The following is a 23,321-nucleotide window of genomic DNA, read 5'->3' as shown; positions in this document are numbered from 1 at the left end:
AAAAACAAAAAAGGCACAATCAGAGTTGTTAAATCGTCCAAGTATCATCTTTAGGAGGGGTTTAAAGTCTTAATCTTTGACCCACCCCGAATCGGATTAGTTGCGAAGCAATGAACCGATTGGAATATTTCCAAAAAAATTGTTAAATCGCAATATGTATCGTAAATTATATCGAATCATAAGATAAAAATATAATAAAATTTATTTTTAAAATATTTATTTAATTATTTTCTTTATTTATAACCATACATAGATGAAAATAAATATAACCGTTGGATCCACATAATCGATCTAATGATAAAATTGGTTGGTAGTAACATTAATAATAAGTAATTGGTTGTTACAATATCCTATCCCCTTTATTAATACAATTTTTTCATATTGACTTTTGATTTTAAATTACAAATCAAATCTTTATTTTTTTTCGTTATTAATAATAATTTATTAGATTTTTATTTCAATTTTGACAGATAAAAACAGATACACATACACCAAGAGAAAGAAGAGATCATCATTATCCCAGAGATTATGTTCCAAATTTAAATCCAAACAAAAAATAAGGTAACAGATCGTAAGCGATCCCTTCAGATAAAGGCCCAAGGCCCTATATATTCATCAAAGGGGGGGAGAGGTTGCATTCTCGATTTCTAGTACACTCTCTCACAAGTCACAACAAGTATCCTCCTAGCTTTCCCTTTGGGTGTTGAGGGTGAAGTTCTTTTCGTTCCCTGCAGCTCTTGTAGTTGAGCAAGCTATTCCAGTTCCACAACCAAAACAACAACCTTTCCCTTTTTCAATTATCGAATATTGAAAAAAACAAAGAAAAGAACAGAGACACAAACACTCATATATAAGACCTTCCATCGTCGTATCGTGTCAATCTGAAACAAAATCCTAGATTGTCGACGATGATGCTCAGAATTCGAAGCCGCGATGGGCTGGAGCGAGTGAAGGTAGAAAAGCCACAGGGCGCAACTGTATCTGAACTAAAAAGCTTAATCGAAACCCAATTGGGAATCCCCACTCATAACCAAACCCTCTCCACAAACCAAAACCTTCTACTTGCTAAATCCCTTGAAGATCTCCTTCGATTCACCGATATGTCTAACCCTGATACTCCTCTCTCCGCACTCAACCTCTCTCATGGCTCCATCGTGTTCTTAGCCTACGAAGGCGAGCGCAGGGTGGCCGGACCCGCCTTCAACCCCGCCGGATCCTTCGGCCGCAAGATGACGATGGATGATCTCATCGCCAAGCAGATGCGTGTCACTCGCCAAGAGAATCCGCATTGCGAGCTTGTCTCCTTCGACCGCGACTGCGCCAACGCGTTTCAGAATTACGTCAATGAAACGCTGGCGTTTGCGGTGAAGCGTGGTGGGTTCATGTACGGCACCGTTTCGGAGGTGGGGAAGGTTGAGGTGGACTTCATATACGAGCCGCCCCAGCAGGGTTCGGAGGAAAATTTGGTGTTTTTCAGAGACCCGGAGGAAGAAAAATTGGTGGAAGCTATTGCGATGGGTTTGGGTATGAGGAAAGTTGGGTTCATATTCACACAGACCATAAGCCAGGATAAAAAGGACTATACTTTGTCCAATAGGGAGGTTCTTCAGGCTGCGGAGTATCACGCTGAGAGTGGGTTGAAGGAGTGGGTTACTGCTGTTGTGAAGCTTGAGGTGAATGAGGATATGGGTGCTGATGTCCATTTTGAAGCGTTTCAAATGAGTGATGTATGTGTTAGGCTGTTCAAGGAAGGCTGGTTTGAGACCGATATTGGGGAGGAGGATGATCCCAAATTGTCTAAAATGAAGAAAGATGTGGTTGTTGGAGTTAAGGATACAAGAGAGGTTGATAATGATTTCTTCTTGGTCGTAGTCAAAATCTTTGATCATCAGGTATCTATATCTTTCGTTGTTTTCCTCTTTCTTTTACTCCGTGTCCATGTGATTGTGATTGTGTTTGTATCTTACCGGTTTCCATGTTAGATGAATTTATGGGGCTCATCCGGACTAACTTTTGTTCAGCCCCTATGCTGTAGTTTAGTTATGCCGCAGAGATGCGTAAATTCCATTACCCCACTGCAACTTAACTTTGGGATGAGCACTACAAGAGTTTGTTTTGATGAGGGGTGGAAGGGGAATGGATGGGAAGGGAATAATTCTCCATGTTTGCAGTTTAAGCGTTTATGTTGAGGAAGAAAATGTGTGGGGAACCATTCTATCTTAAGCATTCACTTTTTGTTCCCCTCCAAATTGGGTAATGAGGGGTAGCTTAGTTTTGCTTTTATTTTAAACCCTTTTTGTTTACTATTTTGCTCTATAAATTTATTTTCTTAAAGAAGTTGAACTTTATGCTTACAACCTTTTATTTTTTTCCTTTCTCTTCTCATTAGTCATCGAGACATGGGGAAGTACAATCTTTTCCGTTTCATCCTATCCCTTTTCATTTCAGTCTTTCTAAAACTTCCAAATATAGCATACCTGACATTGTGGGTTGTATGAAATTACTTGTGAGGTATGACTGCAAGGGGTAAACCTATGTCTGAGAAAGACTGGCTGATCTAATATTCAGTGTTTGGAAAATTGTATATATGCAATTAAAAAAATTAATTGCAAAAACCATTGAAAGGTTTTTTGATACGTAAAATTGGATCATGCATCTGACTTTTACATTGGATCAAGTACACATGTCCAATTCATTCTCCCACAAGTGATGAGGTAAATAGCTTTACCCTTAGGCCCTTAACATGTCTAGTTATGAGTTGCATATTGAAGCTCTTTTTGCTGTATGTAATCAACATAAAATTTATCATTATTTTGTCTAAAAGTCTTCTCTTCATACTATATTCAAATTATGCTGATAAGATGCAAATAGTTATGAAATCAAAACATGTTTCTGTAGTTCCTTGAGGAGCTTGGGGAAACCTTTAAAGGCATAAGTGAGACAATCAATAGGTTGATTTCTAGCAAATTCATGTTGAAATTGTGTTAGGAACTGGTTTTACTGATAAGGAAAATGGAGACTAGCTCCTTACACCAGAAATGAATTCTGGAATCTCTCGGAATACAAGAACAGAAAGGAAAAAAACACAAAAAAAAAATTCCAATCCAAGACTGAGCCTCTTGCCTTAGGAGAGGCCTACTCACCAAGAATTCCCTGAATTTCTGCCAACCTACCTCTTTCTCTCACCCTCATGTATAATTATATTTTCTGATTCCCCTAACCGAATACCCCACAACCTTTCCTCTTCTACTCTCTGCCACATCATCAGTTTGTTATGCTGCGGCACATTGGCATGAATATTCTCAATATTCACCATCCTATCCTCCTTGTACCCATGGGTCTAACGGATTAATGTTGGGTACATAGAAGTGGCATACTCAGGTGTGTTGAGCATGGGTTTTTATGGAAGAGTCAGTTGGGCTGCATGTTAGTTGTAAATTTCAGGTAGTAAAGGAGGAAAATAGCTATTTGGCATAAGTTAATTCCATGTTTTTGAGGAAGGGGCTCGTCAATTGATATTTCGTTTCAGTGGATGGTAGTAAAATCAGAGAACACTGAATCGAAGTGATTTGATCTTGATACACCTCTAAAAAGGTCTATACTTGGAATAATAGAGTTGAGAACGGTGGAGTGGCAATAGGAAGTGAGTCTGTTACGTTGTATATTCTGGAATGTCCAGCTGGCAGCATTTGAGTGGAGGGATGGGTTCCATTCTGTTATTAGGAGATGAGTCTATATTGTTTTGTTATTTTATTTGAGTTTAGTAGGATATTGACATTATCATTTTTATTTTTATTTTAAATTTTTCATGTCTTCTTGTGAGATTAGTTAGTTATAATAATGACACTTAATGATTTAAATTGAGTCTGCCAATTGTTATTGTGGGGGCTCTCTTCGCAAAATAATTGTCCTGGGCTTGTGACTACTCCTTGGTAGTCTGAGTTTAGGTACAAGAAGTTAGTCTCTTTGACCTTGGTTAGCCAAATTTATTCACTGCGTCATTGCTAAATTATTGACCATATATATGTATATAACATAGTAACAAACTATCAAAGAGTAATACGTATGTCAACAGTTTTATGATCTTCACATTTATTTTTTGGGTACAGTTTTTTAATCTTATTTTTCTTTCTGTATACCTGTTGCTTGAACCAAGTATATGTTTAATGTAATGTTAGCAGTCATAGAAATGGTTCTTCTGCTCCAAAAACATAAAAATCTTTTAGTTGTAGGACAGCCTGAGACCTGAGTCAAATAGAACAATTCTGGTCTGTAGAAAGACGTTATTTGAGATAGACTAAAACTAAAATGGCAAAGTGGGGAGGGTCCAGCCACTCCCCTGGCCCTCCCGGGCGAAAAAACCTGAAACTGGGAAGCCTGTACGATACTGGTTAATTAAGGACTGTTGATATGGCGACTGTTGGATCTGTTGCTGACTTATTAGGTCAATACTTTAATCGTTAATGATAATGAGATATTAATTAAACCTTCTTCTGCTTGCTGTGCCATACAAGCCTGAGCTACAAGATTACATCTGTTATGAGTTTGTAATTTATAATTGTCATTTAACTTACCAAAATGCAGGGTCCTCTCTCGTCAACATTTCCCGTTGAGAACCGGAATACTCAGTTGACTGTGAAGGCACTTAAGAATCATCTTGAGCGGACAAAAAATCATCCATTTGTGAAGCGAATTTCTGATTTTCATCTTCTCCTCGTATTAGCAAGGGTTTTAGACCTGAGTGCTGATGTTCCTGCATTGACGGAATGTGTGCAGACACAGACTTCTGTACCAGAAGGTTACCAGATCCTTATTGAATCCATGGCCAGCGCTGCTTGATGCTGTATGCAGGTTTTCTGGGCTCATTTAGGATGGTGACTAATGAATTATGCGATCTATGTTCAGGTCCTTTACTGAATGGATGTATGTTAGTAACTCATACATTGCTTTTTATAGCATTGTGCAGAAATCCTGGATCTGTCTTTTTATTTAAAATGAGCTTATCTTGTGATTCACGTGTCTTAATGTTAAAATTAATTGGAGATAGTCCTTACGAGTATTCACTATTTTAAGTGCGATAATACTACAAAATAGTATGAAGATGATGTTTTAAATGTCTGCGTTCAAGGCTACTGGAGATGGCTTTTGCAAGCACAGTGTGCTGTATGCAGGCCTTTAGCTGAATGTCCAGCTTCATTAATGCCATGCTCCTTGAAGGTTTTTGATGCATGCATTTAGGCCTTATTCAAGAATGAAGTTTAGCATACAATTGAAGTATTTATATCTCATTCGTTACTGCATGCAAATTAATTGTCTAATTCCAATTTCTAGTAAACCATGCCCAAAGGTTGGGGTAAAAGCCTTTTAATAATACCATTTTCTAACATCAGGGTGCTTTTACAAATGAAAGGTCCTCGATCGGATGTTTTTGTTATGTTTCTTTCTGACTAGGTTAACACGTTTTTTGGAATCCAACCCGTATTTAAAAGTTTTCAGATTTTGACTAAAATCCTAAATGTTTACTACAACTGTTACTTTCTGAATTTATAATAATATATAATTAATGTGTTTTAAATCAGAATATTTTGCCTTAAAAAAATAAAAATCAAATGAAGGTAGTTCAATTGGTGTTAGACAACTGAGTAGGTAGAGGTTTGAACATGTGTTCAATTTTTTTTAATATTGTCTTTGAGAAGAATTTAAAATTTTGATACTGAAATATATCCTAAATCAGACTAGTTGTGGAGCGAGAATATTTTAAAAAAGAAAAAAAAAATCTTTCGTGTTTACTTATGAATATTTGGTATACAGTATACCCCTCGCTAGCTAATGGTAATGGTAAGTACCAATTATTTTAATTTCACAAAAAAGAAGAAGAAAGAAATACAAATCGTGTAGTTATATTTCATTTGTGGTTGAATCAAAATTACATATTCATTTACCGTCTCAAACTTCACCTTTAACTGACACAACTTATTACAGTCTCCATGAAAAAGAAAAAAAGAAAAATCCGTTAAAATAAAATGATGACCATGGCCATGGGTCGTAAATAATAGTTATTTGGCGGGAGATTTCGTAATTTTTGCTTTGAGTGTACTAAAACCCCCCCTTTCTACCCCACGAAGCGAGAGTGAAATCGCAGTGTTGCAGAAGAATTAGGTCATGGAAGATCCAGCTCCACCGTCTGAAGCATCCACTCGCCGTCCTGTTAGTTTCAATTCTCACCCTTCATAGTAACCTATGTGTATATATATTTTTCCAATCGTGTTTTGATTCGACCTAATTTTGTTTTGATGCATTCAAATTAAGCAGAAGAGGGGAAGACCTCCGAAAAAAATCGCCGTGGAAAATGAAGCCGATGCCGAGAACCGAGAGAGTTCGCCCGATGATTTCGGCACAAAATCTAAGCGAAATCGTGCTTCCGAAGGAACCTCGAGCTTCGCGCACAAACCCTCTGACCAGTCCTTGATCGGTTAACTAAACAATCTCCACTACTTTCCTTACTGCTCAAATATTTAGGGTTAGGGACTCCCTGAGCGAAAATTTCATGCGCAACTCTTGCTGAGTTGCTTGCGTATCACAGACTTTGAACTTTGAACTTCGTGAATGACTTACTCTTTTTGCCTGGTCTTTTTTCTTTATATGTGTAAATGATTTTTTAGCCTGGCGTATTTGTATTTCCTTTTTAGGACTATAGTTTAGATTGGGGTTGTAGATTTTGTTATACAGTAACTGGATCGGGGCTAATTTTCTTGTATGATTTTATGTAGAGGTGATCAAAGGTAATAACAAACTTATTCCTCATATGGTCAAACTTTGGGTTGAGCGCTATGAAAAGGATCCAAAACCTGCAATGGTTGAACTCTTGACAATGCTGTTTGAGGTAATACGAATTTTTAAAGCAGTTACAAAATTTTTTAAAGGAGTGCTCGAGATAGACATTTTATATTTTAGTTTCACGTGAAAATCAAGGGCCAAAAGTAGATTCTGTGAAAACTTAGAAACTGTAATATTTGGTTAATGCTCAAGTTTTTAGGGAAAAAGAAAATCCTTATTGATTCAGGAACTCTTAACTGATAGTGATGAAATGAAATTTTAAATGGTGTAGGCATGTGGAGCCAAGTATTACGACAAAAGTGATCTCGTGGATGAGACTGATGTTGATGATGTTGTAGTTGCTCTTGTCAACTGTGCTAAAAGGGTATACAATTTGTTCCTTTTTGTTTCTATTACCTTTTGTCATTTCCCCCCTAAATTTACTAATTTCTTAGTAGTGGTAATACTAATACCATTACCAAGGCCTCAGCCTCATCTCTTTTGATATAATGATCAAATAATGAGCTAGATGTAGACATTTACCCTCTCTTTTTTATCTTTTGACATTTTAGGGTGAAGTTGAAGACTATCAACATTCCAAAAAGGAGTTTAAAAACTTAAAAGAGAATCTAGAGTCATTCTGGGATAATTTGGTTCGTGACTGTCAGCATGGCCCATTGTTTGATCAGGTTTTATTTGACAAGTGCATGGACTATATAATTGCACTGTCATGGTTAGTATGACTACTTAAAGCTTCTATTTTGGAAAAATATATTTAAGATGACTTATGTACTGCTGTACCTATGTAGCACCCCTCCAAGAGTTTACCGTCAAGTTGCTTCATTGATGGGTCTTCGGCTGGTCACATCATACATAACTGTCGCTAATATGCTTGGTGCGCAAAGAGAGACTACTCGTAGACAATTGGATGCTGAAAAAAAGAAAAGGAATGAGGGGCCTCGGGTGGAGTCATTAAATAAAAGGTTTTCGGATACTCATGAGAGAATAACATTGTTGGAGGAGATGATGCGTAAGATTTTTACTGGGTAGGAGTTTGCTAAATTAAAGAAACTATTTTTCTTTAAAGGAAAAGAAAGCAATGCTTTTTCATGAGTATAGTAATCGTTGTGGCTGTATATCTAACATGTCCGTGTAATGCTTTTTTTGAAGGTTATTTGTGCATCGCTACAGAGACACTGACCCAAATATTAGAATGTCATGCATCGAGTCACTGGGTGCATGGATCCTGTCATATCCTTCACTTTTCCTGCAGGATTTGTACTTGAAATATCTTGGGTGGACATTGAATGACAAAGTAATGAACAGATTTTAATTTTCTTATCATGCAACTTTTAATTTTCTTATCATATACCATGCGACTTACTTGTTTCTACTCTTTCCTTTTACCTTTTCCCCCGCCGTCCAATTTATAGAATGCTGGCGTAAGAAAGACTTCTATAAGCGCACTGCAAAATCTTTATGAGGTGGATGATAATGTACCAACCCTCGGTTTATTTACTGAGAGATTTTCTGGCCGAATGATTGAGCTTGCTGATGACATTGATGTTTCTGTTGCTGTTTATGCCATAGGTCTTGTTAAACAACTACTAAGGTCTGAATTCCACACTTATTTCAATGATATATTACCTGTTTGCTGGTGAGTTTTTATGCAACAGAGTGTTAATTAAGAATTGATTTCTTGGTTCCCTCCAGACATCAACTTATTCCAGAAGATGACTTGGGTCCATTGTATGATTTGTTGATTGATGATCCCCCGGAAATCAGGCATGCCATTGGAGCATTAGTGTATGATCACCTGATTGCTCAAAAATTTAATAGCTTACAATCTGGATCTAGAGGTCTGAAGTCTATTCATGAACTTTTTCACTTTAAAATGGATACCGTTACTTTGACTAAGACAAGCATGTGATAAAAGACAATTTCTTTCCAGGTGAAACTGACAATTCTTCTGAGGTCCATCTTAAGAGAATGTTGCGAATTCTGGAGGAGTTCCCACAAGATACAATTTTGAGTATTTATGTGATTGATGACGTGTGGGAGTTCATGAAAGCCATAAAGGTATGCCTATATCAGGGAGGAAATGGAACAAAGTGGAGGCTTCTCCTTTTGACCAGCACATCTTTTGTTTGACTGTTTGCTCATGTAGCTCTGTGTGCTGAATATTCCAATCCTAGGATGTTCTTGGTTGGAGGGAAATATGAGTGATGTAGAGGGATAAATAGGCAAGGTATAGAGACACAATGCCATCCTAGATACATAAAAATAATTTATGTATCATAGATGAAAAAAGCGGCACAATACCGCTTCAGTACCAGGTAGCGGCACTTAGCCGCAAGCCCGCAACAAATCACAGCAACGCTATAGTTTAATGTTGCGGCAGTAGCGGTTGATATTTGCAGTTGCGTTTTGCAGGAGTAGCTCTGCAATTTCAGCACTACTGATGGAGGAAGAGAAATTTGTTAATGTTAAGGGTATTATTGTCTAATATTTTAATTTTATGAGTAGAAAAAACTTTTATTCCTAAAACCTACCTAGTTTACAATTTTATCACTCCAAAATATCGACCTACAATGCCTCCTTTGTTTCGTTCTCTGTCTCTCTCTCTTTCACCCATTTTCTGGCAAGTCTATGCGGCGCAACCTCTTTGACTACGACAGAACCTCATCTTGCAGATTCTATTTTGATCTCCAGCATCCTCTCTTACTCTCTTTTTTTTGTATTTATCACCAGCGTGAAGGAGTAGTTCTCTCTCATCTCGTGGCAAGGGAAACCCAAAACCATCTTTATTTAATCTAATTTCCAACGGGGTTTTTACTTTCATTAATACATATTAGTCCGAAACTCTTGAGTATATTAGTAATCTATTTATATATATATTATTAATCTAAATATATTATTGATATGAATATATATATTAATACATTATTATTTTATATTAAATAATTATAAATTATCAGATGTTTAGACCCACTCCTTCACAATTATATTAATATATTAATATTAATCAACATCAACATCAACAACACCTTTATCCCAAATTAATTGGGGTCGGTGGTAGATGAACCCACATGAAAGATACAAAACGGTTGAAAAAAAAGTAAAAAAAGCAAAAAATAAATAAATAAATAAAAATAAACAAATAGAATAAAAAAATAAAATAAAATAAAATAAAATAAAATAAAATAAAATAAAATAAAATAAAATAAAAATATATGTAAATATAAATAAATAAAAGTAAAAAAGATAGGGACAAGAAGAAGTGGGGGAAATGAAGGGGAAAAGGACTAAAAATGGACCATCTGGAACATAGGAATAACAACGGGTCTAACCCTCCACCATACTTATAGCTTTTCTCTATTCCGTTCTAAGACATACTGTCCGCCAATCTATATCCCACTCCATTAAATCTTGTTTTACTACCTTCCCCCAAGTAAGCTTCGGCCTACCTCTGCCTCTTTTTGTGTTTAGCTCTTGGTAACAAACTTCTGTTCTTACAGGAGCATCCATGGGTCTTCTCATCACGTGTCCAAACCACCTCAATCTATGTTCTCTCATCTTCTCGGCTACCGGTACTACTCCGACCTTTCGTCGAATATCTTCATTTCTTATCTTATCCATCCTTGTGTAACCACACATCCACCTTAACATCCTCATCTCTGCTACTCTCATCTTATGCTCATGTTGCCTATGTGCTGGCCAGCATTCCGCTCCATATAGCATTGCCGGTCTTACTGCCGTTTTATAGAATTTTCCTTTTAACTTCAGGGGGATTTTGCGGTCACACAAAAATGCAGATGCACTGCGCCATCTCATCCACCCTGCTCTGATTCTGTGATTTACATCCTCATCAATCTCTCCACCGTTTTGTAAAATGGAGCCCAAGTATTTAAAAGCATCTTTTTTGGGTACCTCTTGACCATTTAGATGCACAGGCTCTTGGTCCTCATCTCGTACCAGAGAAAACTCACACTTCAGATACTCAGTCTTGCTTCGACTTAATGTGAATCCTCTGGATTCCAATGTGCTTCTCCACAATTCAAGTTTTCTATTAACACCCTCCTTGCTCTCATCAATAAGCACAATATCGTCTGCAAAAAGCATACACCATGGCACTTCCTCTTGAATATCTTTTGTTAGTTCATCCATAACTAAAGCAAAGAGGTAAGGATTTAGAGCCGACCCTTGGTGTACACCTACCGTGAAAATAACTTGATGATCCGTTACAAGCTTTTACACATGTAGTAGCCCCATCATACATATCCTTGATTGCCTTTACATACTTTAATGGAACATTTTTCTTCTCCAGGACCCACCATAAAACTTTCCTTGGAACCCTATCGTATGCTTTCTCAAGGTCTATGAACACCATATGCAAGTCCTTCTTCTTTTCTCGGTATCTTTCCATTAGTTGTCGCATCAAGAAAATGGCTTCCATGGTACATCTTCCTGGCATAAATCCAAATTGATTTACAGAAACCTTGGTATCTCTCCTCAAGCGATGTTCAATAACCCTCTCCCACAACTTCATAGTATAGCTCATTAGCTTAATGCCTCTATAGTTTGAACAATTCTGTATATCTCCCTTGTTTTTGTAGATAGGCACAATCATACTTTTCCTCCATGCATCAGACATCTTATTCGTCTGGAGAATCTTATTAAAAAGATTGGTCAACCATTTTATTGCCACATCCCCCAGGCCTCTCCACACTTCAATAGGGACACCATCAGGCCCCAAGGCTTTATTAGTCTTCATCCTCTTTAAAGCCTCCTTAACTTCATGTGTATTAATTCCGCGTACAAATCTTCTATTCATATCATCGTACGCGTCCTCTTAGTCCACCTCGCTTGTATCTCCATCCCCATTAAAGAGCTTGTTGAAGTATTTCAACCATCTTTCATTTACATCTTCATCTCTCACCAGAAGTTTTTGATTTTCATCCTTGATGCATCTAACTTGGGTGAGGTCTTTACTTTTCTTATCCCTTATCTTTGCAAGTTTATAAATACCTCTTTCACCATCCTTGCTCCCAAGATTTTTATACAACTCGTCGAAAACCTTGCCTCTAGCTTCTCGCACTGCTTTCTTTGCATTTTTTCTCGCCAATCTAAACTTTTGCAGGTTCTCTTCACTGGAACTTTTATGCAAAGATCTAAAGCACTCATTCTTATGTTTAATTGCCTCTTGCACCTCTCCATTCCACCACCATGTTTCCTTTGTATGAAATCCATTTCCTTTGCTTTCTCCCAACACCCTCCTTCCCAAATTTTGAATACACTTAGCCATCTCATTCCATATTGCATTTACTCCTCCATCAAACTTCCAAGGTCCTTCGTGCAACATTCTATCATTGAACTCTCTCTCTTTTCCCTCCTTAAGCTTCCACCACCTTATCCTTGGATTCTGAGCTCTCTTCTTCATTGTACGTACTTTGTTGAACCGAACATCCAAGACTACCAGCTTATGTTGCGTAGCGACACACTCTCCAGGGTAGACCTTACATTCGACACAAGAAGTTCTATCTTCTCTTCTAGCCAGAAAGAAATCAATCTGACTACGATTATGGCTACTATGATAAGTGATTAGGTGTGACTCCCTTTTTTGAAAAAAGGTGTTCACTAACATCAAATCGTAGGCTAGTGCAACATTCAAGATATCTTCTCCAGTCTCGTTTCTCGTCCCATAGCCAAAACCTCCATGGATTCTATCAAAACCTCCATTGCTTTTACCAACATGACCATTTAGATCTCCTCCTACGAAAATCTTCTCCTCTCGAGGTATTTCCCTCAAAACCTCCTCCAAGTCTTCCCAAAATTGGCTTTTATCAGTTGGTTGCAATCCAATTTGGGGTGCATACACACTGAGGATATTCAGGATTAAGTCACCCACAACAAGCTTAACAAGGCTTAACCAGAATAATCCTGTCGCCTTTCCTTTTGACGTCCACAACTTTATCATTTATAAATGGATTAATATTATATATGTAATGTAATTTAAGTATACCATTTATGTGGATTTCGCTGTAGCGGTAATACCACTATCCGCTATTAATAACTCTGATCTATTTTCCTCAACCAAGACCGCATAATATCTGTTAATAGTACTTGACACAGCAGGCAACCTTGCTTATTTGAGTTCAAAAACAATTTTTTAAATTTGTTGAGCAAGCAACTATTCCTTTTTTGATTTTTATAATTTCATTCCAAATTTTACATCAGAGTAGTTGGGCTCAAGTCCATAACTTTTTCATTTGCCTTGTTATCTAGTGCGAGGTGGTGCCATATCATATTTATCTTTTTCTTATAAAAAATATTAGCATTTTTGTCTTGCTTTTGGGACCATGATTAGAAAAACAAAATCTATTCATTGATTTTTCTCTGTTTTTTGAAATTTTAAGTTGTATACAAAATACTGTTTTGTTGCAAAGCGTATGCCAGAAAGTTAATTGTCACTACCCTAGCCCATATGGCCATGCTAGGCCTAGTTAAACATAATGAGGGGTTCATCATGATTGGTGATGGTGTGTAATTTTTTGTTAGAATCTAGAAAGTATCTTGTAATATCATTATAGTATTTTAGAATATTTTAGAGTATCGTAGATGATCTTTTAGGCGTGGTTTTCATATTTCATTATATTTCGTGATTTTTTTGCTCATGTAATTATGATTAGGAGTCTAGTATTTTTACGAATAGGGGGTGGTGCTTTATATTTTGTATCACATTAAATCAATGCCAGTTTCAACTTTTTCATTCTCTATTCTGTCTTTTCTTCCTTTCCTATCCAAAATCATATAATTTGAACACTTTTAACAATTGGGTAGTCTTTATCAGGAACCTGTGTTACCTCAGCTGGTCAGCATTATCCCTAATGATTTTCTACATATCTTTCATAAAACAATGGCTTTTCTATGAAATATGTGTAGGCTATAAAAAAAATAAAAAAGACTGTTGTTATTCTTTGATGATTCCAGAGAAGCAGCTTGAGTAGAAATCTGGAATACTGGATTTGGTCTCACTCTTCTGGGTTTCTGCACAAAGTATTTGCTTTAAAAGCTTGATCTGTATGTTTAGGCATTGCTTCCCTTGGGATATTGTGTTAAAGAACAGCATCTAAAATTGTTCCAAGTCGTATTTGTCGATGTATTGTATTGTACTCTGTAATATGAAGTGGTTTCTTGATGGCACTCAATATTTTGCTGGCAGGATTGGAAGTGCATTATATCCATGCTCCTCGATGAAAATCCATTGGTTGAGCTCTCTGACAGTGATGCAACAAACTTGGTGCGACTCCTGTGTGCATCTGTGAAAAAGGCGGTTGGAGAGAGGATTGTTCCTGCTACTGATAATAGAAAGCAATACTACAACAAAGCCCAAAAAGTTTGTGTCACCTTGGTTTTCTATTTTTTTAAATCCAATTCTTAGTTTTTCAATTTTTTTGGTGGTGGAAGTTTTTCTTTTGTATTTATACTGGTCTTTGATGTGGATGTTTAATGAATATTTTGGCAAAGTAAAAGTTTCAGCAATCCATGCTTTTATATATCGTACAGATAATTTTGTTCTGTTATTTCTAAATGTTTCAAAAATTCCTCTTTGGAATTTTGTGGTTTTTCTAGATTGTAGATTCAAAGTATAAATCTCTGATTACTTCAGGCATTCACAGTTAAATTATTCTGGGTAACAAAAAATATGATCACTAGGTCCTTGGCTAGTATCAATTCTAGGAGTACTCTTTGTTGTAGTGTTTGTGCCTATGCTAATGATTGATTAATGTTCATTGTGTTAAATTATTGTTCTTTGTGACAAATTCTAATCTCTTTTTCTCCAATAAATGACAGGAAGTATTTGAAAACAATAAACAGGATATAACTGTTGCCATGATGAAGAGTTACCCATTACTGTTGCAGAAGTTCATTTCAGATAAAGCAAAAGTGTCATCGCTGGTTGAGATTGTTTTGTATATGAACCTTGAGTTTTATTCCTTGAAGAGGCAGGAACAGGTTGGTTTTTTTTTTTTTTTTTTTTTTTTTGCAGGTTGTGTCAGACTATTTATGATGTTTCTGAAAATTTAATTAGTACTTGCTTTTCAGAATTTCAAAAATGTCCTCCAGCTCATGAAAGAAGCATTTTTTAGGCATGGTGACAAGGATCCTTTGAGAGCTTGTGTGAAGGCAATTACTTTTTGTTGTCTAGAAAGTCAAGGGGAATTGCAAGATTTTGCCCGTAATAAAATAAAGGAACTCGAGGATGAAATTATCGCTAAGCTGAAATCTGCAATAAAAGAAGTAGTGGTATGTTCCAGGGAACTCAAATGTCATATTTTTTTGTCACTTTTGGATCTCCTAGGAGAAACATGACATATAGTGGGATGACGCTGCAGGATGGTGGAGATGAATATTCTCTTCTTGTAAACTTGAAGAGGTTGTATGAGCTCCAACTGTCAAGATCTGTGCCTATTAATGGCCTATATGATGACATTGTCATGGTTCTACGTGATTTTAGGAATATGGAGGATGAGGTGTGTTAATGGTTGCTCACAACAGCCGTTATGTTTTACTTGACATTCTTATATGTGTTTGATTATTAATTTTCTGTTTATTCCCATTCAGGTTGTTGGTTTCCTGCTTCTGAATATGTATTTGCATCTGGCTTGGGATCTGCAGTCTATAATAAATGGAGGAAGTGTTTCTCTAGAATCCTTAACTTCTCTTCTGTCTAAGCGTGATACCTTGTTACAAGAACTTGCATACTTTCTGAACTTGGCTACTGACAACAAGGAAGGGGGTAAACAAGGAAGTGAACTGGCTTGCAGAGTAAGAAAACTCTGACTTGTTTTCTTTTTTCTCTCTCTAGTAATAATATATTATGCCTTGAGTTCCCAGATTTGGTCTGATAAAATATGTTACTGTCGAAGGTATGCACTATACTTGCAGAAACATGGTTCTTATTTAGGATGGCAAAACTCAACAAGACAAATCTGGAAACATTGGGATATCAGCCAGATGCATATGTGCTTCAGAAGTTCTGGGTACTATGTCAACAACAGCTTAATATTTCAGGTGACCTCAGAAAGATATGCTAAAGATGATGGAATAGTGTGAAGATTCATCTTTTGTTTCTTAATTAAATTTAAACAATTTGTAAAATGTCAAAATTCTTATTGTCTGTGTCTGCCGTCTCTAAGTTGAACTGGCATTTGAAGTTGTAAAAAACCAATTCAACCCAAAAGCTTAACCTAATGGGCGAAGCTACATTAATGGTTTTTATATATCTCTAACACGTACCCTCATACGAGAGCCCACTGGGCTTGAAGGGTGGACAATGCACAGGCCCACCTACCTGTGCTAAGAAATTTCACACGAGAAAGTGGGGGGGTGGTGAGAATCGAACCTGTGACACTTAAGCTCCGATACCATGGAAAGAACCAATTCTACCCAAAAGCTTAAGCTAGTGGGTGGGTGAGGCTACATTAATGGTTTTTATATATCTCTTTCAGAAGTTTACATTGCTTATTACCTTTGGCGTTAATACTTCTATTCATCATTGATCCTTCATATATTTAATTATTTATTTTGTACTCGTATTGTTTATAATGCTTGAATTCTGTTTCACTTGCCTATGGATTTTCAGATGAGGCAGAAGATGAAGATGTTAACAAAGAGTATATTGAGGAGATAAATAGAGATGCTGTTATGATTACTGCCATAAAGCTGGTCACCTATGATGTTGTTCCAAAGGTAAATTGTTGTTTGTTTCTGAAAAGTTATGACAATTGCAAATTTCTCTTGGCAAAAATACTTTTCTTGCTAGTGAAATATGATTTGATGCCCAAATCTGGCTCTTCCTAATGCAGGGGTATCTTGCTTCTGAGATTATTTCTCACTTTGCAATGCATGGGACAAGTGTGGCTGAGATTGTAAAGCATCTTATCACAGTTCTGAAGAAAAAAGATGATGATTTGGCTGCAATTTTTCTGGAGGCACTTAAAAAGGTACCAGAGAAAGGAAAAAATGTTATAACACTAGCTACTACCTCGTCTGATATTGATTTCTTATTATATTTCCTGAGCACCTTCCAAACACTTTAATTTAACAATTTTAGCTTAAGCTCAATGTTGACACAGTTCAACACGGGATTCACTTTTTTCCTAGAAGAATCACTGCAACTGAGCTTATTTCTTTGTGATGTTTTATGGATAAAGAATTTTAATATGATTTGGTAGGAAATGAGGGCCTGTCTTTCCACCATCCCTCTGCCTTAGATGAATCTCCATGTTTTATATGTTACCCTGTTCTATTTTGAATTCTTTACCAATTTATTTTGGTAGGCATACCATCGGCATATTGTGGATATCTCTGGAAGTGAGAATGATTCCTTGGAAAACAACTCTTTCTTAGGATGTAAAGATCTGGCTGCTCGGCTTTCTGGAACATTTATTGGTGCTGCCCGGAACAAGCACAGATCAGACATTTTAAAAGTTGTCAGGGATGGTATTGAATATGCTTTTGTAGATGCCCCAAAACAGTTGTCTTTTCTGGAAGCAGCGGTGCTCCATTTTGTGTCAAAACTCCCTGCATCAGATGTGTTGGAAATGTAAGAGTTTGTTTGTCATTTTGTTAGTGCCATCCAGAACCATATGTAGCTCCACACATTTTAATGTAGCTTCTTTATGAATAGTATGAAAGATGTTCAAAAGCGAACAGAAAATGTCAATACAGAGGAAAATCCCAGTGGTTGGCGTCCCTATTACACATTTATTGACAGCTTACGTGAAAAATATGCAAAGAATGAAGGCTTTCAAGGTAGTTTATGCAATTTATTTCCATTCTTATTCATTGTACCATATGGCCAAACGCTTTACATTATAAGCAACAACCTGTTAGATCCCTACTTAAACAAAATAGATAAAATAGTCACTAATTATTTTTTTAAGAATTCCTGAAAAATCTCCAATATGTAACGAGCAAATGACATTTGCCAAACACTTTTCTCCAGTTGTTACTTGATTAACTAGTTGTTGCTCACAAGTTAACTTTTGGTCCAACATGTTGGGCTTGACTAGCTGGCTCAGTCATTCTTCTGCTATGGTTCCTCTCTCTTGGTTGTTATTCTTGTGTTCCTATGCCTGTCTCTTTGCAAGCGCACATTTGTCTTGTCTACTTAACATTTTCTGTTGGCAAACTTTGCTGTATCTTTGTTGCCTTTTCATTTGCTGTGTATATTGTTCATGTTTAATATATCCCCTAGCATGGAATATTTTATTTATGATAAGCTACAATGAGCATACTGTAAGGTATGCTAAAATTCACAATTTTGATGGATGGTATGTGTTGAGATATATAGTCCCACGTTGGTTGTATGTGTAATTAATGTGGAGTTTATAAGGCCGTGGGCACTCCCACCCTTTGAGCTAGCTTTTAGGTTCTTTACATGGTATCAGAGCCTCGTGTCCCGGGTTCGATCCTCGCCACCCCCCACTTTCTTTTGTGGAGCACAGGTAGGCTGGGCCTGTTGCATTGTCCACTCTTCAAGCCCAATGGGCTCTCGTGTGAGGGGGCGTGTTGAGATATATAGTCCCACATTGGTTGTATGTGCAACTAATGTGGAGTTTATAAGGCCGTGGGCACTCCCACCCTTTGAGCTAGCTTTTAGGTTCTTTACATGGTATCAGAGCCTCGTGTCCCGGGTTCGATCCTCGCCGCCCCCCACTTTCTTTCAAGTGAAACTTCTTTGATCGCACATGTTGATGGGCCTGTGCATTTGCACCCTTCAAGCCCAGTGGGCTCTCGTGTGAGGGGGCGTGTTGAGATATATAAAAACCATTAATGTAGCCTCACCCAATAGCTTAAGCTTTTGGGTTGAATTGGTTCTTTACAGTATGTACCTGGAATAAGCTTGAAGGTTTTAATGTATTATAGATGCATTAAAAAAAATCGTGGTATGAGTTGCATTTCAACTCAGAAGAAACAAGATTGTGATTAAAATTTTTAGCTCCATTCGCTGATGAGTAATCATGGGCTGATTTGGGCACTACTTGTATAAAAGATGATCATAACTGAAAAATGAGAAAAGGATCAAGGGATTTAGATTTACTCATTGGAAGATGCTCAATATTGTCTGAACAGTACATAATTTGATTTACAATGTAACACATTTTTTTCAACTGTATCAAATTACGAATCTGTTACTGTTAATAGTCAGGGTTCTAAATAAGTAAATTTGGTTGGCTATATAGGGTGGATAAATCAAAGTTTAGGTGCTGTTAGACGTGTACTGATGGCTTTGTTGTTGTTGTGGCACACTGGTGGTGAAAGTGAATATCATGTCCAGGTAGAGGGAATATAGTTGATTAATGAGTTCAGACATGATTTCTCCTTCTATTCTTTTAAAGCGGGTTGTTCTTGTAGGTTTGATTGCTTTTGCTAAATGTACGACTTATTTCATAGCTGTTTGCTGTTGTAAATGTCTAGGTTTTCCCTGTTCATTGCCTTTTGGCACTAGTCTCTCTGGTCATGTACTTGTCCCTCTTAGTTCTCACGAGTTTGAAGTTCTCTTCAGGATGCAACTTGACAATTGCCTATGGCTATAATTGTATAACTTTTACATTATCAGGATAATATAGTGCTTGGGTTTGTCTGCTTATCATTTCAGCACTAGGGTGCATGTGAACTGAGTTTTCCTTTAGCCACCGCCACATTTCGCAATGGTTTTTATTTTTCACAAAATTATCAATAATTAAATGACATCAAATATCTTCTTTCCTTTTCTTGGTGTGCTACATGATGTGACTTTAGATGTCGAGAATGGATATATTTAGTGTAAGGACTAACAGATCATCATTTTCAGATGAAAAAGAAGGGGTTTCTGTTAGGCGCAGGGGTCGTCCTCGTAAGAGGCAAAACATAACAGGAAAGAAGCTTTTTGATGAGCAAAGCTCAAGTGAAGATGAGGATTCCATTAGTGTATTCGAACAAGATGCACAAGACGAAGGGGGGAGGCAAGAGGAGGATGACGAAGATGCTCCTTTGATACATTCAATCAGATCATCATCCAAGTTAAGGTCGCTTGGAGTTTCTAGGGAGGAAAGCAAAAGTCAGACAAAGACGGGGAGTTCTGTGAGAGCTACAGATAATTTATCTGCTTCTAGAACATCAGGTATCTCGTGTTAGCGTATCAATATACGGATATCAGTCTTGCAACTAAATGCTAATTGAATTGAAGATGTTCATACTACTGTTAAAAATAAATCTGTGTCTGGCTTTGGAAATGAGTTTTGCTTTCCCAGCCAAGATAATTTGAGATGTTATTGAATCCAATTGAAGTGCTTGCTTGATATTTTTGCCTATTTTAGGTACAAAGCAGTGATTTTGTGGTGTACATGCTTACGTAAGGCACTGCTTTCAGGGGGATTTTTTCCAAAATAACTTGGAATCTTTGTTAGAAACCCAACCTTGTTTTCTTCAACTTTTCTGACCGGGAACGCTACTTCTTTGGAGATTTTATTACCTCCCTAAAATTCTTCTCTGAAACGAGATAGACGTAACTGATTGTGGGTTTTACTTATGGTGCTTTGATATTGTTTTTTCAGCTTAAAGTTGTCTCATGTTAATATGTAGTGAACGTTTGGGTGCATACAAAAAAATGGAGTATATCTTTACCTAATTACTGTCACTCTGTCTTCCATTGTGCAGGTGCATCAAGCTAGTCTTGCAAAGTTGTAGGATACGAGTATATTTTTGTAATTGCATTGGCACATATTAATTGATATAGTGGTTTAGGAATTCTGGATTGCAATTCAACTTGCCGGTTGTATATGGTAGTGAAGCTTGTTCTGCTCAAGATTGCTTGGCTTACTGCTGAATATAAATTAGTAAAACACTATACCAGGGCCAATCTGAATTGAAAAGTTAGCATTATCTTCTCACAATTTCATTGTGGCGCTCAATATTTTTTAATTTTATGCTGAATTATATATACACTCGAAATTCTCAGCTCAAGTTTGGTTGTCCGGTCAGGTGTAATAGCCCTCCTAAACAAATAAATCGTATAACGGAACAAAATTATTAACCTTTGTAAACAAAATGCAAAATGGCGTATTTAATTAAAAAAGTGCAAGATAGCGCGTGGTTGAAACTTCGAAGTGTGAAAATATACAAGCGCCAAAATGTACGAACTTATTATGCATAGCGCTTTAGTGAATAAGATCTCATTTTATGGGCCTTGCCTCATGTGTCATCTCCTTCGATATTTGTGAGATTATTTATTACCAAACGTTGAGCTAAATCAACGAGTAATATTTAAAAATGATGAATTTCAAAGTTAGCTTTAATTAATGTAATAATTATACAATATTATTTGTAACACCGAATCTATTATTTAAAGAGAAAAAAATTTATTAGTGACGGAATTTTGGTATGTTTTTATGTCATAACAATTATAATTTTCATAAACTATTGATCAAAAAGATTAATATAATATCTCACAAATGTAAAAGTAAACAAAATCATTAAAAAAAGCAGGAGTCTAAGAAGAAGAAAGTTTAATAACCTGCAAGTAATTTAAAGCCCAATATCGTCGTCATTCATAAAGGAACAAGGTTAAAGATTTGCTAGTCCGGCCCATTTAAAATACCCAACAGCAAAGCCCATCATTACCAATAAGCAAAACCCTAGGGATGGATCGGATCAGCTATAAAAAACGTAGAAAGGAGATTCTTCAAGAGTGATAGCTTCTTCTACACTTGGCCGTGCAAAAGGAGAGAAACCCTAGGTGAGTAAAGATGCCGGCTGGTCATGGATTGAGGTCCCGCACCAGAGACTCGTTCTCTCGGCCATTCAGGAAGAAGGGTACCATCGCCCTTACCACATACCTCAGGACCTATCACATCGGCGACTACGTCGATATCAAGGTCAATGGCGCCGTCCACAAGGGTATGCCTCACAAATTCTACCATGGCCGCACTGGAAGAGTCTGGAACGTTACCAAGCGCGCCATTGGTGTCGAGGTCAACAAACAGGTATACCTTTTACCTCCACCTTTCTCTTAATTCCTTCCTCATTAGAAATTGAAAATAGATAACATGCTGATTGCGTTTCGGGTTCTTGATATTGGATCTCTTGTATTAGATCTCTAATTGTTTGTTATTATTGTTTTTTAGTTATACTCTTGTACCGTTTTTGACCTAGATTTAATAGTGCTGCTGTATTCCCTCAATTGTTAGATGTTAATTTGAAGGTTTATTTGATGATGCGTCATTATGCTGCTATGTTTATTTTTAGCCCTTCATACTACGTTTTGGATGACGATGAACTTTTGTGCTCTGTTCTTTTGATTTAGTAATTTGCTCTTCAGTTCCCCTCTGCCTTGTTCTTTGGTTCGGCTTGTGACTTTCTGCTTGTTACAATTGATAAAAGTAGCCCTATCTTATTCAAATAATGTGTGTGATCCAGGTTGGGAACAGAATAATCCGAAAGAGGATTCATGTCCGAGTGGAGCATGTGATGCCATCAAGGTGCACTGAGGAGTTCCGCCTTAGGAAGATCAAGAATGATCAATTGAAGGCTGAGGCCAAGGCTAAGGGTGAGGTCATCAGCACCAAGAGACAGCCTCAGGGTCCTAAACCAGGTTTCATGGTTGAAGGTGCTACATTGGAGACTGTCACACCAATTCCATATGATGTCGTTAATGATCTTAAAGGCGGCTACTAGTTTTTTCTTCCTGTTTGCTGGACTGCGTAGTTTTGTTTGGATTTCAGTCCTTTTTTGTTTTTCATTGAAGAGCCTTAATATTATTGAACAATCAGACTCAAGTTTTGTCTTGTTTAATTCTAGATACAAGGTTATGATCTATTTTGCTCGTTAATATGCTTTACTGTATTCTTCTACCATTTTTATCGTTTGATTTATGAAATATTGCTTGTGGCACGTCTGGGCACACATTGCTTCTAGGAAACATTGTTTGTAGTGGTGGTTTATACATCGTTGCATTGCTTCTGACTTTAGAAAATAACAATTTAACCAAGACACCAAGGTCCTCGGTAAATTCATTGAACAAGCTTGGGTTCGAATATATAACACATAATTGAATAATTTTGTTTTTAGCAAATCTGTTATGGTGAAAAGTTGAGTTTTTGGGCGGAGTGTTTTTCGAGTACCTTGCAAATTTTAATCTAGGATTTCCTTGAGTTTTAGTTCTTTCGTTTAACATTTTTGTAATTAAATAATTGTATTTTTATAATTAGCAAGCCGTGAGAAATAGTGTTTTTTTTTTTTAATTAAAAAAAAATTCTCGCTTAGACTGTTGTATTGTGGATTTATGTTTTCGTTCTCAAAATTATTGGATGGCAATGACAGAGCCTTTTTCTTATCGTACGAACGTTAGTTTGATGATTTAGACGAGCAAAGTTTGAGCGAAGGAATAATATGATCCGGGAGAAATTGTTCACCGTTCAATATTTTAAAAACAAAATAATTAAGAACGGAGAGCATTG

The 23,321-nt window shown here is 36.8% G+C and overlaps 3 protein-coding genes across 3 annotated transcripts; all 3 read left to right on the top strand.

Moving 5' to 3' along the window:
- Positions 1 to 637: 637 nt before the first annotated feature.
- On the top strand, positions 638 to 5,060 carry LOC133309759 (NPL4-like protein 1). The gene is made up of 2 exons (XM_061510566.1): positions 638 to 1,892; positions 4,585 to 5,060. The coding sequence occupies exons 1-2, from the start codon at positions 909 to 911 to the stop codon at positions 4,837 to 4,839; spliced, it is 1,239 nt and encodes a 412-aa protein (XP_061366550.1). The 5' UTR covers positions 638 to 908; the 3' UTR covers positions 4,840 to 5,060.
- A 1,058-nt stretch (positions 5,061 to 6,118) lies between these two features.
- On the top strand, positions 6,119 to 20,749 carry LOC133309682 (sister-chromatid cohesion protein 3). The gene is made up of 22 exons (XM_061510477.1): positions 6,119 to 6,207; positions 6,313 to 6,472; positions 6,771 to 6,883; positions 7,109 to 7,201; positions 7,389 to 7,549; positions 7,626 to 7,862; positions 7,987 to 8,131; positions 8,250 to 8,428; positions 8,530 to 8,675; positions 8,768 to 8,895; positions 14,039 to 14,212; positions 14,671 to 14,832; positions 14,923 to 15,123; positions 15,213 to 15,350; positions 15,442 to 15,645; positions 15,747 to 15,891; positions 16,463 to 16,569; positions 16,686 to 16,823; positions 17,160 to 17,425; positions 17,510 to 17,634; positions 19,679 to 19,987; positions 20,524 to 20,749. The coding sequence occupies exons 1-22, from the start codon at positions 6,163 to 6,165 to the stop codon at positions 20,535 to 20,537; spliced, it is 3,390 nt and encodes a 1,129-aa protein (XP_061366461.1). The 5' UTR covers positions 6,119 to 6,162; the 3' UTR covers positions 20,538 to 20,749.
- Positions 20,750 to 21,542: 793 nt separating this feature from the next.
- Positions 21,543 to 22,680, top strand: LOC133309795 (large ribosomal subunit protein eL21z/eL21y-like). Its single transcript, XM_061510626.1, has 2 exons — positions 21,543 to 21,848; positions 22,282 to 22,680. Exons 1-2 carry the CDS (start codon positions 21,612 to 21,614, stop codon positions 22,537 to 22,539), a joined length of 495 nt encoding a protein of 164 aa, XP_061366610.1. The 5' UTR covers positions 21,543 to 21,611; the 3' UTR covers positions 22,540 to 22,680.
- The last annotated feature ends 641 nt before the right edge of the window (positions 22,681 to 23,321 follow it).

Source organism: Gastrolobium bilobum, unplaced genomic scaffold (assembly GCF_033153095.1).
Source record: "Gastrolobium bilobum isolate Gb01-03AN ecotype WA unplaced genomic scaffold, APGP_CSIRO_Gbil_v1 utg69057, whole genome shotgun sequence".
In the NCBI taxonomy this organism is placed as follows: domain Eukaryota; kingdom Viridiplantae; phylum Streptophyta; class Magnoliopsida; order Fabales; family Fabaceae; genus Gastrolobium; species Gastrolobium bilobum.
This window is presented reverse-complemented; position numbering and strand designations above follow the sequence as displayed.

Coding starts and splice junctions, on each gene's coding strand:
- LOC133309682 (XM_061510477.1), top strand. CDS start 6,163: ATGGAAGATCCAGCTCCACCGTCTGAAGCATCCACTCGCCGTCCT. Junction 7,202..7,388: donor TTGTCAACTGTGCTAAAAGG/GTATACAATTTG, acceptor TTGACATTTTAG/GGTGAAGTTGAAGACTATCA. Junction 17,426..17,509: donor GCATCAGATGTGTTGGAAAT/GTAAGAGTTTGT, acceptor CTTTATGAATAG/TATGAAAGATGTTCAAAAGC.
- LOC133309795 (XM_061510626.1), top strand. CDS start 21,612: ATGCCGGCTGGTCATGGATTGAGGTCCCGCACCAGAGACTCGTTCTCT. Junction 21,849..22,281: donor GTGTCGAGGTCAACAAACAG/GTATACCTTTTA, acceptor TGTGTGATCCAG/GTTGGGAACAGAATAATCCG.
- LOC133309759 (XM_061510566.1), top strand. CDS start 909: ATGATGCTCAGAATTCGAAGCCGCGATGGGCTGGAGCGAGTGAAGGTA. Junction 1,893..4,584: donor TCAAAATCTTTGATCATCAG/GTATCTATATCT, acceptor ACCAAAATGCAG/GGTCCTCTCTCGTCAACATT.